General features: G+C 62.4%; 2 protein-coding genes across 5 annotated transcripts; both read right to left on the bottom strand.

Moving 5' to 3' along the window:
- Window positions 1-43: 43 nt before the first annotated feature.
- Window positions 44-13,625, bottom strand: PITPNM1 (phosphatidylinositol transfer protein membrane associated 1). 3 transcript variants are annotated; one of them, XM_043924923.1, is made up of 24 exons: window positions 13,423-13,625; window positions 12,393-12,511; window positions 10,699-10,913; window positions 10,492-10,613; window positions 10,065-10,289; window positions 8,042-8,368; window positions 7,854-7,949; window positions 7,664-7,771; window positions 6,876-6,937; window positions 6,528-6,784; window positions 6,019-6,208; window positions 5,810-5,917; window positions 5,393-5,550; window positions 5,103-5,308; window positions 4,457-4,627; window positions 3,664-3,828; window positions 3,258-3,406; window positions 3,013-3,123; window positions 2,479-2,595; window positions 2,087-2,235; window positions 1,845-1,994; window positions 1,569-1,752; window positions 1,156-1,284; window positions 44-540 (listed from the first exon to the last, which is right to left on the bottom strand). In XM_043924923.1, the coding sequence occupies exons 2-24, from the start codon at window positions 12,468-12,470 to the stop codon at window positions 277-279; spliced, it is 3,741 nt and encodes a 1,246-aa protein (XP_043780858.1). In that variant the 5' UTR covers window positions 12,471-12,511; window positions 13,423-13,625; the 3' UTR covers window positions 44-276. The 3 variants fall into 3 exon arrangements, with proteins under 3 accessions (XP_043780858.1, XP_043780867.1, XP_043780877.1); XM_043924932.1 differs by having other exon boundaries at window positions 7,664-7,768; XM_043924942.1 differs by lacking the exon at window positions 3,664-3,828.
- A 1,255-nt stretch (window positions 13,626-14,880) lies between these two features.
- On the bottom strand, window positions 14,881-17,227 carry CDK2AP2 (cyclin dependent kinase 2 associated protein 2). 2 transcript variants are annotated; one of them, XM_043924902.1, is made up of 4 exons: window positions 16,545-17,227; window positions 16,132-16,232; window positions 15,911-16,043; window positions 14,881-15,412 (listed from the first exon to the last, which is right to left on the bottom strand). In XM_043924902.1, exons 1-4 carry the CDS (start codon window positions 16,624-16,626, stop codon window positions 15,345-15,347), a joined length of 384 nt encoding a protein of 127 aa, XP_043780837.1. In that variant the 5' UTR covers window positions 16,627-17,227; the 3' UTR covers window positions 14,881-15,344. The 2 variants fall into 2 exon arrangements, with proteins under 2 accessions (XP_043780837.1, XP_043780844.1); XM_043924909.1 differs by having other exon boundaries at window positions 16,419-16,559.
- Window positions 17,228-17,281: the final 54 nt, after the last annotated feature.

Below are 17,281 nucleotides of genomic sequence, written 5' to 3'. Positions count from 1 at the left end.
TGTGAGCTGGGCCACCCTGTGATGCTACACTGGTGGGCAGTCAGGCGGGATGCAGGCGGTGTTTATTTCCGTGGAGTCACACACGCTGGAAAAGCCTCTGGACCCTTGCTGCTCCTTCCTCCAGCCCCCAGGGCTGGGTCCCCCAGCATGAAAGGGAACTAACACTGAGGGCAAAGAGATGCAGGCTGTGGGGCTGGGGGCCAGCCTTCCACAGGCAGCCACAGGGGCTCCTCAAGTGTATGAGTAAATAACCCAAGTCCAGCCACAGTTGGGACCTCACTCTTCACTGTCCAGCTTGAGGCTGATGCTCCGCGCCTTGCCCCGCGCCAGGGTGGTGGGCGGGGTCCCTGGGCCCTCCCGCTCCGCCTGGCTGGGGCCCCTCGAGCGGAGCAGCTGGCTCTGTTTCCGGAGGAAGTCCACAGGGGCAGCCCCGCCATAGCTGCTCTTGGCCAGGGCGGCCCTTGAGGGTCCCGCGGTGGCATGAGGGTGGGAGCCAGCCTCCAGCTGGCCCAGGTGGGCCACGTAGCCGTCGGACAGGAACTGTGGGTAAAGGTGGGCAGGGTGAGGGGATGGCTGGTCTCGGGCCCACACACTGCCCTCACCTGCCCTTCCTAGGCTCTGGGCAGTGCTGGCTGCAGTACCGGGCTGGCACAGCCTGACCAAACCCCGCCGGGGAGCCTGCCCCTCTCTGAGCCTCATCCTGAGTTTCCTCATCTGTAAAATGGGGTTTTGGAGGGAAGTAACAGCAGCTGACATTTAACAGGCACTTGCTTTGTGCCTAGGCCAGTGCTCGCTGACATGCAGTAAATTACGGTCTCTTCGTGACAGCTGCGGAGATCTGCGCAGGTTTATCCTTTCCATCTTACAGACAGGAAAGTGAGGCTCAGAGAGGTCAAGGCTTGTGCCCAGAGCCATGACAGCATGGAACGAGCACCCAAGGTCTTGCTCATACTGCAGCTTGAGTTACCCATTCTGGCCAGCTTCTAGCTGCTCCTGACCTCCCTGATCCTAGGAGAAGCCCAATTTCCCTGAAGCCGGCCAGCCTGTTCATGCCTCCCTCCTAGGTGCTTCTTAACAACACAAGTAGTCCTCACGGCCCAGACTCAGACTCCCAAGCCCCAGCTGGCTCGCAGCCCCACCCTCATCGGCCCTCACCTGGCACTGCGCCTGCAGCTTCCGCACGGCGCGGCCCACGATGTAGGTCTGGCTAGGGGGCAGGCCCAGCGCCGCATACACGGCCACGTCTTTGGGGGACCCGTAGCCGGCCACGAAGTTCAGTTCCACCTGTGGCCGGAGAGGCCAATCAGCAGACCCCGGGGGGGCGGGGCGAGAGACAGGGGGTGGGGTCTGGTGGGCGTTCAGTGCGGAAGGCTTAGGGGCGGGGCCGCTTAGTCTCCATCACCACGTCTGGCTGGGACGGTGGGACCAGCCTTGACCTCAAGGACTCTAGAGATCCCTGCGGGGATGTGCGGTCTGTTAGCCTGGGAGCCGGGGCCATGCGGGTGGGAACAAATGGGCCTCCTCCAGGGGCAATCGCGGGGTTCGGGGGCCCTCCCCAGCCACCACACCTCCTGCACCAGGCTCTGCAGGAACATTAACTTCTGGCGCAGTGGGTCGTGAGTGAGGCCATCGCAGAAGGAGACGACGCCGTGGGGGAAGTTGTGCTGCGACAGCCAGGCCACCACGCGGTGCTTCTGCATATCCGGACGGCCCGTCACGTACACGATCAGGTAGCCCGCGTCCTGCCAGTGCCTGCAGGGTGGGGCGGCCGTCAGCCCCGAGCGCCAGGGGTGGGGACCAGTCCTCACCGCGAGCCGGGGAAGGGAAGGGGCAGCCTTTCCTACCTGACCACGTCCACGGCGCCGGCGCGCACCTTGGGGTCGCTGCCCATGATGGACACACTGGCGGTGAAGGAGCCATCGATGCTGAAGACCACGGCCTCAGTGCCGCGGGCCACCACCGTCAGGCAGCATTCGGCGTAGGTGTGGTCGCCCCTACGACCCGGGGGAAGGGGCTGTGTGAGCGGCGTGGGGGCGGGGCCCACGGGAGCCCCGCCCTGCAGAGGCCGGGCCCGCCCCGCGCTCACCTGACCACCATGCGCACCGGGTAAACGCCGACGCCCAGAGCACGCTCCAGGGGCACCGGGAAGGTGAGACGGCCCGAGCTGTTGGTGACCTCGGTGCCAAAGTGGATCCACTTGCCCGACAGCGGCTGCGTCATGATGTAGATGTCCACCTAGCAGGGAGAGAGGGCCAGAGGGTCCCCTGAGCGGAGCGGAGGGAGGGGGGAACTCCTGAGCGGTGCGGAGCTGAGCGGAGGAGGGCTGAGGCGGGGGAAGGAGGACCGGGTTGGGGGATCAACCCGGCAGGACCCGCAGCTGTCCAGGGAAAAGGAAGCGGGACCGGGGAGCTCCCGCTTGGGGCCAGGTCAGCCCGGAGGGGGCCGGTCTACATGGGCCTGAGGCCTCTATGTCCTAACCTTCTCTCCCGTGAGCGTGACCACATCCAAGGGTCCGTACATGAAGCGCCCGTTCAGCACCTGGGGTCGGCCCTCGCACACCACCGTGTCGCTCGCCCGGTGGTTGGAGGTGACGTTCTGGCGGGAGGAGACAGTGTGAGCCCGCGGCCAGGAGACGACAGGGAGGCGGGAAGAGCTGATGAGGGGGACCCGCGCCCAGACGTGTGTGCGCGCTGCCTGGAGGAGGCGGGCCCGCTCGCTGCGAGAGAGGGGCGAGGCCCGAGGGGTGGGCACTTCTGCTGACCCCGATCAGAGGTCGTGGGGGGTCCTCTGTGCGGACTGCAGTTCCAAGGGGCGGAGGCGATATAGACCCGGAGCAGAGGCTGAGAGGGGCGAGGCGAGCGCCAATCCGAGACCGGACTTGGCGGAGGAGGCGGGGAAGAGGGAGGGGAGGAGATTCGGTGGTACCCGGGGGCGGGGCCGAGGCAGGAGGAGGCGGGACCTGGGAGGGGCTTAGGGGCGGGGATCCCAGGGAGACTTGGGCGGGGCACGGACCCGAATCTTGACTTGGGTGCGTTTGCGCTGCCACTTCTCCCTGGGGAAGGCCGGGCTGTAGATGGACGGTTCCTCGCACTCGGTCAGGTGTGGCCGCTCCTTCTCGATCACCTGAGCGGGATGGGCCCCAGCGAGGCCACGTGAAGTGGGGGGCGGGGGAAGGGTCCCTGGGACTGCCCCTCCCCCAGCCCCGGCTCCCTATCCTTGTCTACCCCCCCACCCCCACCCCGCATCCCTGGGCCCACCTGTCGCAGGATGAAGGCTACCACGTCGGCCGACTCCCAGTAGCTGGCGTGGAAGAGGTGGGGCAGCGTGACGGTGGGGAAGGCGGTGAGCGCCTCCGGGCAGTACAGCGAGTAGTCAATCCGCTTGGTCCCCCACCAGCGCTCCAGGACTGCTCGGCCACGGTAGGCAGTGAGTCAGGGATGGCCTCCCACCCCAGGCCCACCTGTCTGGCCTCTAGGGCTCTTCCCTCCCTTTCTTCCACCAGCCCTGCTCTTTGCTGAGTCCAGAGTTGGGTGCTGGGGCTCCCTCGTTCCAGAGCAAATGCTCTGGGGCAAGGGTGTCTCTGCTGGGCTTCAGCAGTGGAACAAGTATCCGCACCCCCACCACTGCCCCCCACCCCCAGGGGGGATGGCTGGCTGGACTTACTCTTAACCACCTCGCTAGTGGTGCTGGGGGCAGTTGGCTGGGCTGGCGGGTCACCGCCCAACTCACTGCCCTTCCAGAAAGCACCGCTGGCAGACGTGGGTGTTGAGGGCACCAACATCTCCAGCTCCTCCAGAAAGAGGCCTGAGTGGGTCTGCAGAGTGTCGGCTGTGGGTGGAGGGCAGCCTCAGTGGTGGGCAGGGCCAGGCCTCCTTCCTGTCTTCCCACTGGGGTTCCAGGACCGCTCCGCCCTGCACCTCCCCCATCTCCGCTGCCAGCCTTCCCTGGTCAGGTCTTGGCTGAGGCTGAACTGCCCCAGCATGTGGGTGGACGCGAAGGGTGGGGGCATTCTCCCCTCTTAGCTCACCCCAGCAGCATTCCTGCCAGAATGCCTGCTGCCATCACCCCCATCCAAGCCCGCTTGTCTCATGGGGCCTCACTTACATGCATGTGTACACAACCCACACCAGGATGTGAACTCAAGTGCCCATGGAGACACAACTGCATCCCTAGACACGGATACAGCACCCCTTCACCCCCCGCCCCAGTGGCGGTGGCTGCTCTCGAAGTCACTGCCTCCTTTCTTTAGCCCAGTCACCAACACTGCCCCCAGCATCTGGGCAGAGGGTCTTGGGGATCCAGACTGCCCAAGGGGCCAGGGGAGGGCTCCTGGTCCTGGGAGTGGTGACCTGAGAGAGTACAAATGATGTAGGAACTACCTCTTGGGGCGGGGGGTGGTCTATCTCCATCCCTCACTGTTGGGGCCCTTCTCCTCTTTTTCCGGTTGAGTGCGTACCCAGCAGCAGAGATGAGCCATCTCCCAGAGGGAACTTCTGGTAGCGGGGCACTGCCAGGGGGGCGATGGCCTGGAACTTGGGGGCCAGCAGGGGCTCAAGGCGGGAGGCACAGGGGTCAGCCGCGTGGAAGAGGTTGTAGATCTGCTCGCAGGCTGGCCGCATCTGGGCCACTGGTACCCAGAAGATAAAGGAGAGAGGGGGTTCAGCTGGACGTCCTGGGAGGTAGGGGTGGTGGGGAGTAGCTCCCTGACATGCTGGGTGATCCTGAAACAGCGCTTCCCAGACTGTACTCCCTGAGAGGTCCCTGGGGTCCCGCTTAAAAGTGAGACAGGTCTCTCGGCTAACAAGGGATCAGTCTTTGATTTGCTGATGCTCGGGATGAAGCGTTCCCGAGGCCTCTTGGACCCCTTCTCAGGAAGGGCATCTGGGTGTATGAGTTCCTTCTGGTGCATGCTGGGAAACGTGGCCTTGGCAAATCCCTTCTTTCTGGGCCTCAGGTTCCCCCCTCTCTAGCCAAGCCACTTAATTTGTACAGTGGGGAATGGCGTAAGTGCTCGAGTTTCTGGTGAGAGGGAGAGGTTGGAGGAGCTAAGGGGAGAGGCAGATGGAGGAGGCGTGCCCCCCACCTGCACCCCAAGGGCTCACCCTCCAATGTGGGCATCACGGTTTTACGCAGAGCCAGCACCAGGCCGAGCGGGGAGCCAAAGAGGAAGAAACCGGAGACCTTGAAGTCAAGGCGGGCGGCACAGGGGGCACCGTCGGGAGCCTCAGAGGTGGCAGTGGGTGGGCAGGAGGCTGTGCTCGCCCGCCGGGGCTCCCCGGAGGAGGTGGCTGGTGGGGCTGCCTGCAGGCTGCGTGCGGAGGTGGCCGTCAGCACTGCCGCCTCTGCAGCCCAGCACAAGCCCAGTTTGGGGTTGATGGGGTGGGAATGTCACCTGTTTTGAGAGCCCTCAGGCTCGGGACCGGCCATGTCGCTGGGGGTGCGCTGGGTGGGCAGGGCAGAGGGTTCTGGGCTGGCCCGGCCCAGCCCCTCGGCCCCCTCTGCCAGGGGATCCCGCACTGGGCCTGCCTCCGGGGAGAGCAGCTCATTGTTCTAGAAGGAGCAGGAGACAGAAACATCCTTAGGACTGGAGACAATCAATTTCTACTTATTTGGAAGTGAGGAACGAGGCGTGGGGGTTGGGCAGGGACTTAGAGCCCAGAGCCCCAGAGGGGATGGACAGAGGCAGCAGGGAACAGGCTGGAGAGAGGTCAGATTCCGGGGGCAGAGAACTAGAGCAGGGGAGTCTCCTTGCCGCCCCCCCGCCGCCCCGCCCTGCTCCTCCGGTGGAGGCGGGTCCAGCCACACTGACCATGCTTCCACGGCGGCTGCTGCTCCGGCTCCCGGTGCCCACGCTGGCACTGTGGCAGAGCGCATCAAAGCCCAGGATCCCACCGACGCCGTCCCCGATCAGCACCACCTGGGGGAGAGGGCAGCGCGGTCAGGAGGGGCTGCAGCAGAGGCAGGAGGGTGGGGGAGGCTTGGGCGGCAAGCTCCCCGGGAGCACCCCTAACCCCTGACCTGCCCGCAGAAGCCGGCGCCCTCGGAGGAGCGCAGGAAGGCCGAGTAGGCCTGGTTGGTGCGGGCGATGACTGTGGCCACGGCGCCCTGGTATCGGGATGACGAGGTGGCCAGCAGCGGCAGGGCAGCCAGGGGAATGTGGTCCTGGGAGCGGGACAGGCTGTCCCCATCATGGCTGTAGGGGCTCAGGCTGTAGGAGGAGGGGTGGAATGGATGGATGGGAGCATCCAGGCCCGCCTCTGCCCCCTCTAAGTCCCCCGACCTGTTGGCAAGTCCCAGCACCACGGGGGCTTTGTGGGGACCACCAGTATCCCAGAGGGCTCTGTGATGGAGCCATAGGCTAGAAACTGTGGTCCAGCTGGGTGGGTGACTGGCCCAGGTGTCTGGTTTCCTGGCCTCCTCCCCCCGCCCCCTCATGGGGGCCTCTCTGGTTCCAGGAGCCTCCAGGTGGCTGTCCACACCTCAGGGACCCTGTATGTCCACCCCCCCTTCCACCCCCTGACCAGTACTTGGAGACGAGGGCATAGGCGGCGGCACAGATGGGTGGGCAGGGCACCAGGCGCAGCGCCACGTGGCCCAGGGCCTCGGGAAAGTGGACGCGGGTGACGGCCTCGAAGGCTAGGCTCAGCGTCTGCACATCCGCCCGCTTGGAGTCGGCATCTCCCGGGCCCGAGTCTAGGATGCTGCCACTGTGCAGGACGAGGAAGAGGGCGTGGACCGCGCACGTGTCTGCCCCCAGCTCCCCGGCGCTGTCTCCATCTGGGCCCTGCGGGGGGCACAGTGTGACACCAGCATCAGAGCGGTGGCTGGTGGGTGGCCGGGCAGAACTGAGACGCGGGGTGGCCGGCCATACTCACTTCCGAGTCCCTGGGTGCCCGGGCCCCGTCCCCTAGGTCTTTGGTGCCCTCAGTTCCAGGGTCTGTGGGAGGGGGAGAGCCAGGGAGAGAGACTAAGGGCTCTGTAGGGATGCCCTCATCTGGCACTTCAGGTGCCCCTCCTCTCTGTCTGCCTGGGCACTCCCCCCGGCCCCCATCTCCCTCGGACCTCCCCCTCTCACCCGACCCCCCCCGCCCAGGTCATTTCACACTTCTAGGCCTTTGCACAGGCCAGCCAGTCCCTGCTGGTCCCAGAGACGCCTCTCCCCACAATGCCAGTTTGCCTGGAAGATTCCTTCTGATCCTGCCCTGTCCCATGTGGTAGCCACGAGCCACATGTGCCTGTTTAAGTCAAAGTGAATTAAAATACTATGTAAAATTCAGGTCCCCAGTCACACTCACCACATTTCAAGAACTTAAGAGTCACATGTGGCTAGTGACGAGTACCTTTCCATCATCTCAGAAAGTTCTTTTGGACAGAGCTGGTCTAATCCTTCAAAATCTGGTTTAGACCTCACCTCTTGCATGAAGACTTCCTGGACTCCAAATGAATTCCTCCATTCTTTGTTCTATGTCTTACATTCCAACCATCCATCCATCCACCCATTATCCACTCATCATTAATGATCCACTCATCAGGGTGTATTTAAAGAGCACCCTTTCTGGGTTGACATTCATCTTAGGACCCTGTTACATTTAGGAATGAGTAGTTCTCTGATCCAACCACTTAGGGGGTGTGGGTGGCCGGTGACTGGATAGGGGATCTTTACCTGGTGTCCCCTCAGCCTCCATAGGGGAGGCAAAGGCGTCTATGAAGTCATTGGAGTTCCATTTGGTCATCTCCTTGGGGAAGACCTCGTCACTGTCCGAGAAGCCTTCTGAAGAGACCAGGGACTGTGTCATGGGGTGGTAGGAGCTGCTCAGGGATCCCCCCGTCCCCAACAGGGCTGAGGTGCTGACCATGGGCATCAAAGAACTCGTCCTCGGAGCTGTTCTCAGAGTCCCGGGCGATGTTCTGCATGCGCCACTCGGACAAAGTCTGGGGAGACACGCCCCCTGCAGGGCCACGTGGGCCTCAGTCTGGGCATCCGGCCTGAGGGCCGCTCTCCCCCGACACCCCACCACTGGTCCCTGTGCCCCAGCCTCACCTCCATGCTGGGATGAGTAGGAGGAACGGGAGGATGAAGACCACTGCTTGCTGAAGCTGGCATCGGGCGAGGCATCGGGGCCCGGGGGTGCCTCGGGCCCGTCGGGGGTGCCGGCGTGGCTGGCGCCGGCCCGGGCCTCGGTGCTCAGCTTCCCCGGGGGCTGGGCCTCGGGACCCTCACTGCCTGTGTTGCACTTGGCCATACGCTGTGCCAGCATGCGGGCAGTCTCCTCCTCTAGTGCCCGGATGTCAGCCATGCTCAGCTCTGTCCACTCGTCCTGCCAGCACCAGGCCTGTCGGTGGGCCCGCAGCATTACCCGGCGCAGACCTGTAGGTGCCCAGACATCAAAGCCGTGCCCTCCCCACCCCCACCCTGGGCCCTGGGTTTTCCTGCTGCTAAAGCCGCATACCAAGCCCTTGAATTCCCTTGAATTTGGGTAATGGCTCCCTTGCGCACACCACCCACCCAGAGCCACGAAGTAGGGCAGGGTGAGTGCTGTCCAGGAGATGGGAGTGGGAAGTGGGGCATTCTTCTTCCTGTCCCACCTACCTCCCTGCCCATGGCCTCTTTTATCTCTCCAGACATCCCAACTCTTAGCTCTGAGCCCATCCTGACACCCCAGGAAGCTGGGAGCAATGTTTGTTCTTGCTCTTTCAGCTGGCTTCCTGCTGAGTTCATCAGAGGAGTTAACAATTAAGGCGTTAACAGTTAATGAAATTGTTGATGGTTAATGAAGGTGTTAATAGTTAATGGAAGTGTTGGCACTTAATGAAGCAAAAACACTATACCCATTCTGGGATATTTTCATCTTAGCAGAGGAATAAAGTTAGAAACCTCAATATCTAGGAAATAAAGTAATAATGATTGAATTATAAACTTCTGGAAGGAAATGCATTAGAATCTTAGTAATGGTTATATGTGGGTGATTTTCACTTTTTTTTTTGGCTGCATCAGGTGGTGAAAGTGAAAGTGAAAGTTGTCTGACTCTTTTGTGACCCCATGGACTGTATAGCCCACCAGGCTCCTCTGTCCATGGAATTTTCCAGGCAAGAATTCTAGAGTGGGTTGCCATTTCCTTCTTCAATGGTATGTGGGATCTTAGTTCCCTGATCAGGGATCAAACCCAAGCCTCCTACATAGGAAGCGCAGAGTCTTAACCACTGGACCGCCAGGGAGGTCCCTTAATCTTATTTGTGCTTTTCGGACTTTTTCCAAATTTAGGATAAAGAGCCTGTATTACTACTCTCTGAGCTAAATTTCCTCATCTGGAATCATAATAGCCTTTACCTTGAGGGGTGTGGGGGGTATGAAAGATATCTTGTATGGGAAGTGATTAGCAGAGGATTTGGCATCTTGTGATCAATATCAGCTTTTGCTATCTGGCCCAACTTTTTCCTTATTTACAAAAGGGACATTTAAGGAAGCAGCTCCCTGGAGGGGAGATTCCATGAGAGTCGGTGGTGGAGTGGAACCCAGGTCCCTGGGGGCCCCCATCGTTCTTCCTGTGGGGAGCCCACCATCAGACCTGGGAGGTGGGGCAGGGCTAAGCCACGGGAGTATAACCTAGGGCCTGCTGGAGACCAAAGCAAGAGGATGGAACTCAGAGCTGGGGTGGGAGGGACTCTGACAGCATCTAGCTTCAGCCTGCACTCCACAGCATGTTGCCACTTACAGCTGGTGACCCTCCTGAGAGTCTCTAAGCCTCGCTTGACCCACAGAACATTGGCGTCTTAGAATTTCAATGGATGAGCAGCCTCATCTCTGAGTGTCTGAACCTGCATGAACCTCAGAGAGCATGTCGCCAGCTTCTTGCCCTCCTGACTCTTCCCTGTATGTACCTCAAGGCAGGCTCCCCCAACCCCAGCTAGGCTGCACTGCTCCCCTCTGCCCCAGCACCCAGCCTATCAAATGGAAAGGCTGGCTTTGTGTTTCTGTGTCCCTGGCAGACTGGGAGCATCCCTGCCTCAAACACGTGGCCTAGTGCACGCTGGGTAAGTGAAACCTCCCAGGACGGGGTGCTCACCAACATCATGGATGAACTGCTCGATCTTGGCCTGCATGCCCCAGTAGCGGAACTCAACCTTGCACAGCTTGTAGGCGCACATGAGGGGCCCGGTCTGAGCTGCTGTGCGCGCCCAGTCATCAGCCAGCGGTCCTCGGCCTGTCTTGGCCGAGCGGTACAGCCGGGGGTCCTCTTCTGCTTTGTACTCGCCTGGGGCCACGGCATCCCGCACGATGTCGATGGTATCTGGGGGGTTCCGGCAGCCCTGAGCAACACCAGCCCCCTCCAGCCCGTGCTACTCCTCCCCCACCTCGGGACTGGGAGGGCGGCTTTTCAGGAACAGAAAGCCTAGGCCAGGAACTGAGCCTGGGACTTGTCAGAGGCCACCTGTCCAGGCGGCAGGTGGCCTGAGCGGGGCTTTGGGGTCATTACTGGCTGTCGGTCTCACCCAAGATGCGCTGTCTCCGCTCAGCCCCACTCAGGTTGAAGACATTGGGCTGCTGCCCCCCATCGGGCAGGTAATAGGTCTCAATTTCAATGGAGAATTTCTCCACAAAGGGGCAGGTGTACCTGGGCAGAGGGCAGGGGTGAGGGTCACCAGTGGGTCCATCAGGGCCATTCCCCTCCTGGCCCCTGACCCGCCCCACCCACTCACCGGGTTCGGGTGTAGGGATAAGCATTCCAGGATTCCTCCTCCACCTGCAGGGCGGCCTTGGGCAGCAGTGCCCGGAACCAGCCTGGGATGTGGGAGCCCACGTGGTACACCTTGTGCGTGTACTGTCCACTGCCGCCCGGCCCATCCGTGTAGGGCCGGTTGGCCAGGATCTCCACGCCACTGCCCTCGCCACTCGACTCCTCTCGGCTCTTTTTCTGCAGCCCAGGGCAAGAGGAGGATGGGCAGCTCAGCCCTAGCTCCGCTCCTGGGATGGGCTCCCCAGAAGGGCCTGGTCCCCTGCACAGCGCTGAGGCCCAAGTCCCAGCCTTTCTAGCTCTCTGAAATCCCATCCTGCTCCCCTGTAGCTCCTGGGGTCAGGATTACAGCCTCTGACCGGTCCCCTCTGGGGTTCTGCAAGCCAGGACTTGTTTAGTCATTCAAGTATTTGCTGTTTGCTCTACTCCAGGCACTGTCTGGGCTTATATTCATTGGGATCTGTTGATGTACAGAGTAAAGACCCCTGCCTGCCCTTGTGGAACTGTACACTCCAGCGGAGGGAGACATAATAGACAGAAAACAGAAAAAAAGCATCTTAGAGGGTTCTAGGTGCTATGGTAAAAAGAAAGCATAGACTAGGGTTAGGTGGATAGAACTGGGGGTTGCAGTTTTGATAGGATGGTCAGGGAAGGCCTCACTGAGAAGATAGCATGACCATGATTTGAAGATGACTTGCGGGGGAAAGGAGGGTGCTGAGCAGATATGGGGTGGGGGGCGTATTTCAGGCAGAGAGAGAGCATATGTAAGCTCCTGAGGGGGACAGGCTGCATGCCGTGCCAGCAAGGGGCCAGGGTGGACAGGCTGGAAGAATCAAGGAGAGTAAAAGGGATCCCTGCCTTTCTAGGACCCCAACACCAGCTCCTGCCACACCCCTCCTAGCTGGAGAGCACTCAGATCCTGTCCTTATGTAGCTCTGGAGTTTGAACTTGGCCCACCCAACCCTCTGAGGCCAGATCCCAGCCCTCTTGCTTGCTCAGACTCTGGTCCCACATTTCAGGGGATGCCTCAGGAATGGGCACCGGTCTCCTCCCCTCCCCGGGCGCCTGTCCTGGCTCACGCTTCTCCACCCAAGCCTGGCTCCCTGCCTGCTTCCTGTCAGCCCAGACCTCACCCTCTGGGGTCCCTGCCTGCTCCTCTGACAGTCTCAGGGCCTGAGCCTCAGCCCATCTCCCTGACCGCCGGGGATGGCCAGGATCCTTCACCCTCTGGGAAACCCCTCCTAGTCTTTCTCTGGACCCCCTGGGACCCCTCCTCACTTTCTGCCCCCCACACTTGCCTCCTCATGCGCTCCTCTCCCTACCCCCAGAGGATTACGGATTCTAAGGAGGATTAAAGGAGATCAGATGGGGGCTGAACGTTCAGCAGGGGCTGGGCACTCCAGGTGGGGAGGCACCACCAGGCCCTTCCATCCCTCTTCACAGGGTCCTTACCACCCCACCCCTCCCCCACATCCGACTGGGGACGCTCTCCTGCTCTGTCAGGCCTGAGCCCTCCTAAGCCCCCGGCGGGGCTGGACTGGAGGGGGATTGAGCTGGGCCCGGCCCCTTGTCCCAGGTGTGGCCTGCGCGCTCCTGCGGATACCCAGATGAAGCATGCCCCCATCCCCTCTTCGGTCTCCTACTTGCCACCGCCCTCACCTGGATCATGTAGAGCTGGGCCACCTGGTACTCGTCCAGGCTCATGGGCAGCAGGATGTGGTACTCCTTGATGAGCATCCTGAAGGCGCTCGGTCGGCCGCGCGCGGCCTCCGCGGCTCCTGGCGCAGGGCACCGCGCGGCCGTCAGTGCGGGGCGGCGGCGCGCGGCCCCGAGCCCCGCGCGCGGGCCGAGGGGCTCAGGCGCGGGGACCCCATGCCCGGGCTCGCCACAGGGCAGGCAGCGGCGAGCCCAGCTCCGCAGCCAGCGCCGCGGGGGGCCGGGAGCCGCCGCGAGACTGAGCGCTGACCTCTTTTCCGCGCAGCCCCCGCCCCCCGCCCGCCCATCGCCATGGCAACCGCGCGCTGACGCGGGCCCCCAGGAGCCGCGGGAGGTGGCCGGCGGGGTGGCGGGCCAGCCTCGCCTCTCCGGCCGCGGCGGCGTCCTAAACCCCTCGGAATAGCATCCTTTGGGGACCCGCCCCCGGGAATCCCGGGGCCCCTCCTTCCGGGCCGCCTTCCACCACCGGCCCCTCGGGGCCCGCCCCCTGCATCCCTTTCCCCGAGTCGGTCCGTGTCCCCTACTCCTGGACGTCCACTTAGAACCTTGTCCCCCGCGTGTCTCTTCGCGGAGCAGCCCCGTGCATCCCCCTCTCCCCGCACTGGAAACTACTTTCAAAGACCAGATAACACCTCGGCCCCGAGACCTGTCTTCCCCACCCTGGCGGGCAGCCCAGTCCCCACCTCCCCTTTCCTCGCATCGGTCCTGGACCCCCGGCACTCGTCTATGCAGCTGCCTCATTCTCCTTCTCCAGGGCTGACCACTCTTCGGGCTCTGGCTAAAAGTACCCTAGGGCCCCCGCCCTGCAAGCCCCGCTCCGTCCACCTGCGCCCCGACTTCGCTGCCGCCCTACCCCCACCTCGCACCCACTGAGCAAGCGAGAGGCCCCGTTGCCCCCACTTCCCTCTGCTCCCCGGCGTCCCCGTCCCCCGCCGTGCTCTCGGTCGGCCCGCCCTCCAATGTCCCGGCTCACCTCTAGTCTAGGGTGGACGCCCCTCACCCGGTACGGGCGGGGGCCGACGGGCCGCGGGTCGGAGCCCCGAGCGCCCCCAGCCCCGGCCGCGGATTCCAGCAGTGGCCGGACCCTCTGGAGGCGCAGCGCGGGCCCATGGCCCCGATCTTCCTCCGGGTCTGCCCGCCGGCACCCCTCCGGTCCCTCCCCGCCGCCCGCCGCGTCACTGCGGCCGCCCCGCCCCCTTCCTGGGCCCGCGGCCCTCCCCACCCCGGCGGGGTCCGGGCAGCCCCGCCCGCGGCGGCGGAGGGCGGCCCCAACCTTGCTTCCTTCCCCAGGGCGGCGGGGAAAGAGGCCGTTCTCCAAATGCTGGCGCTGCTTAGTCTGGCTGTGTTCTTTGGGATCCCCAGACACGCTGGGATCCTACCTCCACCCTGGCCCAGCCCTCCAGTGTGTTATGGAAATAAGACAAGAGTCCCATCCCCAACTTCCCGGGCCCTGGGAAGCCGGGGCCCAGGGTGAGGGAAACGCCTCCCCGTCCCAAGTCTGGCCAGCGGTTGGTCTCTGACATCCCTGGCCTAGCCGGTGGGGTTCCGGTGTCCCAGACTTCCAGGTCATTCAGAGGGCTGCAGTCACTTTCACTTCCAGTCTTGGGGCTCCTCCCGGAACCCGGCCCCAGCGCTTTCCCCACCTGTATCTTCCGGGTTCACAAGACTGGCCAATGGCGCCCAGACCCTGGGCAAAGGCTGCCAGGGCCTAGGGCTGGGCTCTTGGGACCACACCCAGTTGGTTAGAGGGCACTGGGATGGTGCAGGGCGGCAGGGCACAGGGTCTCACCCACACTGGGGAAACCAGTTCCCGCTCAGGTCCTGGGGGTTGGGAAGCAGCCTGGCTCCCTTTCTTTCCTCTCAGGACTCAGAGACAGGGTGTATTCCGAGCCCCAGGGCTGATTCCAAGCTTAGGATGTTAGGGTGTTAAGGCATGTGAGGGTGGAGCTTAAGTGAACTGGCATTTCCACCCTCCAGGCACCTTTCGTCCAGAGAAAGAACCCTCTGGGCTCAGGCTGGAGACAGCCCTCCAGCTGTGGAAGCAGCCCAGGCCTTGTGCTGCCCCCTGGTGGCATCTTGTGAAGGAGGGCAGGGCACTCAGCTATTGGAGTTCAACTCTTTCCACAAACAGCAGGCAGGCCGAGGGCCGGGGAAGGGCAGGCTCCCACTCAAGGTCAATGGGCAGTGGAGGCAAGGCAAAGCTAGGCTCCCTGGGCTTCCCTCCCACTCACTGTACCCCCTTCTCCCTCCGTCTCTTCTTTCCCTTTCTTCGTGGCCCACCAGGCTTAGCAGAAGCACCAGGCTCAGAGAAACTATGAACTGTGGGTTTCTCTGGTGGTCCAGTGGTTAAGATGCCAGGCTTCCAGGGCAGGGGCATGGATCCGCGGTGCACGGATAAAAATAAATAAAATAAAATAAAAAGACTATAAGCTGAGAGAACAACTCCAAATTATATTTTATTTATATAAAAAGGGCATATTTAGCAAAAGACACACTGAGAAAAGAGTTATTATGGCCCAGGAGAAAAGGCAGGGAGGCGAGGGGCCTTCTGAGGCCCTGCTGGGGGAGAAGGGGTCTGGGCAAAGTGGATAAAAGTCCTGGGTAAGTGCTGAGTGGTGGGGGCCACAGAAAGGAGACAGCTCCAGTTGGATCAACACTGTTGGCAGGTCATGGGTGAGACTCACAGTGACCTCGCTGCTAACTCTTTCGGGCGTTCCAGTTAGTGCTGCCGACTGGAGTTAAGAGCCATCCCACTGGATCCTGGAGGGCACCCACCAAAGGACACAGGACAGGAAGCCCAGGATGGGAAGTGCAACTCGGGGTGAAGGCCAGGGAGAAACAGGTGCTCTGCAGTGGCCAGGAAAGGTCCAGAAGCTGAGGTGGAGTCGAGTCCTGTTACGTGCGGGCGTTCCGCTCTGTCTCTGCCAGGCACTCTCTGACGAGGGCCCGGGCATGGATGATGCCTGGGGTGGGCATGGGCAAGTAACATAGAGGATCTCAGCGACCCTCCACAGTCCCAGGTCTGCCCTCCAGAGGAAGACCCCTCCCTCACACCCCCTTTCCTTTCAGTGAAGGGGACTATAATCTAATGAGGGACTCGATGACATTAGATGTTTAGACATTAACCAGCAAATTTACCCTGCTGAAATACAACGTTGGATGGCATCACCAACTCAACGGACATGAGTCTGAGTAAACTCCAGAGTTGGTGATGGGCAGGGAGGCCTGGTGTGCTGCAGTCCATGGGGTCACAAAGAGTTGGACACGACTGAGTGATTGAACTGACTGACTGAAATTCCCTGGTTTTTCCTTAGAAACTGACTCAATTTCAGGTCACTTACAACGCCTCTCTGGATAGTGATCCTGGCCCTCGTCTAGGCTTGGCTCAGGCGGCCTCCAGAAGTCTTTCCTTCCCTATCTTGTGAAGGATTGTTCAGTGTTTGTCTCCTGGCCTCACTCACCTCTCTTCAGGCGCTCCATGGCGCTCTTGCTGCCAGCATAGGTGGGCCGGATCTCTTTGCCCATCTCTTCTATGACGGACAGAAGGTCGGTGTAAGTGCTCTGGGAGCCCTGGGCGCCAGGTGGTTTCATTGCCTACGTCAAAAGAGAACAGGGCAGTGAGTTCAGGCCAAGAGGGCGCCTCCAGTCCTTATCCCACAGGCAATCCCTCAGCTCCACTCACCTGCACATAGCCCATGGAGGGAGGTCCAAAGTCATTAAACAGTGGTCTGAAAGGGGCAGCGGCTCCCGGCACAGAGCCCGATGGTGATGGGACACTTCCAGCTGCAAGAGGAGCGAGTAAGCAGTCAGCGCTGGTCAGAAGCGCCTCCTCCCGGCGCTCCAAGCCTCGGACTAGATTCGCCCCGATTCCCTCCAAAGGTACGCTCCATTCCAGGCCGCTAAACTTCAGGACAAGCCCCCTCCCGCTGCGCTCATCCAACAACCCTTACGCGACCACGCCCACTTTACAGGCCAGCAAACTGAGGCTCGGCGAGGACAGGCGGCGGGCCTAGTACACTGCAGAACTCGGGCCGTCTTCTCTTCGGAGACCTCGACCGCCCGGGCAGGCAAGCAGGGATGGAGCTGGGTCCTCACCTGTTGGGACCGGGGTGCCGGGCCCAGGCGTGCTGGAGCCGGGGGTGCTGCTGGGGGCGGGGGCGATGGGCTTGTAGGACATCCCCAACTCCTGGGTGCGGCGGACGCCGGCCGGCCGCTCCTCCCGGGTTGGCTGCCTGGCCTCTGAGCCGCGCTCTGATTGGCAGGCCGGCAGCACGCCCCTGGTAAATAGAGCTCGGGCCGGAAGGGCGGGCGGGCACGAACGATCCTTTACTCCCAATTGGCGCGCGGAGATGTCACTCGGCCTTCCTCATTGGCAGAGACCGGCCCCAACAGGCCGCAACCGCTGCTGATTGGCCTCCGCCTTCCGGACCTCGCACCTGTCTGCTTCGGATTGGGCGGTGGCCGACACCCTCCACAATTGGAGAGTTCGCGGCCCGGGCCGGCGCGCTCTCAATCCGATTAGTCCTCAAGCCTAAGGGGCGGGGCTTCGGCAGCCTGAGAGCTGGGTCTGGTCCGCCGCGGTTCGCGCCGAGCCGGGCTTCCCCGGCGCGGGTGCCGCCCTCGCACCTCACTCACGTTGCTTTGTACGTCAGCGTCCCGCTGCCCCGTCCCGGTTCGGCTGGGCTGTGGCCGCCGCTGCCGTCACCGCCGCGGCGCGCGCGCGCGCGCCTGTCCTCCGCTCTCGGTGCCGGAGGACGCAGGGCTTTGACGTTCCCAGCCCCGCGCCCCACCCCGTGCGCTTTTACGTCACCTTTCACCGGTTCCACAACCTG

Source organism: Cervus elaphus, chromosome 2 (genome assembly GCF_910594005.1).
Source record: "Cervus elaphus chromosome 2, mCerEla1.1, whole genome shotgun sequence".
NCBI classification, from domain to species: Eukaryota; Metazoa; Chordata; class Mammalia; order Artiodactyla; family Cervidae; genus Cervus; species Cervus elaphus.
This window is presented reverse-complemented; position numbering and strand designations above follow the sequence as displayed.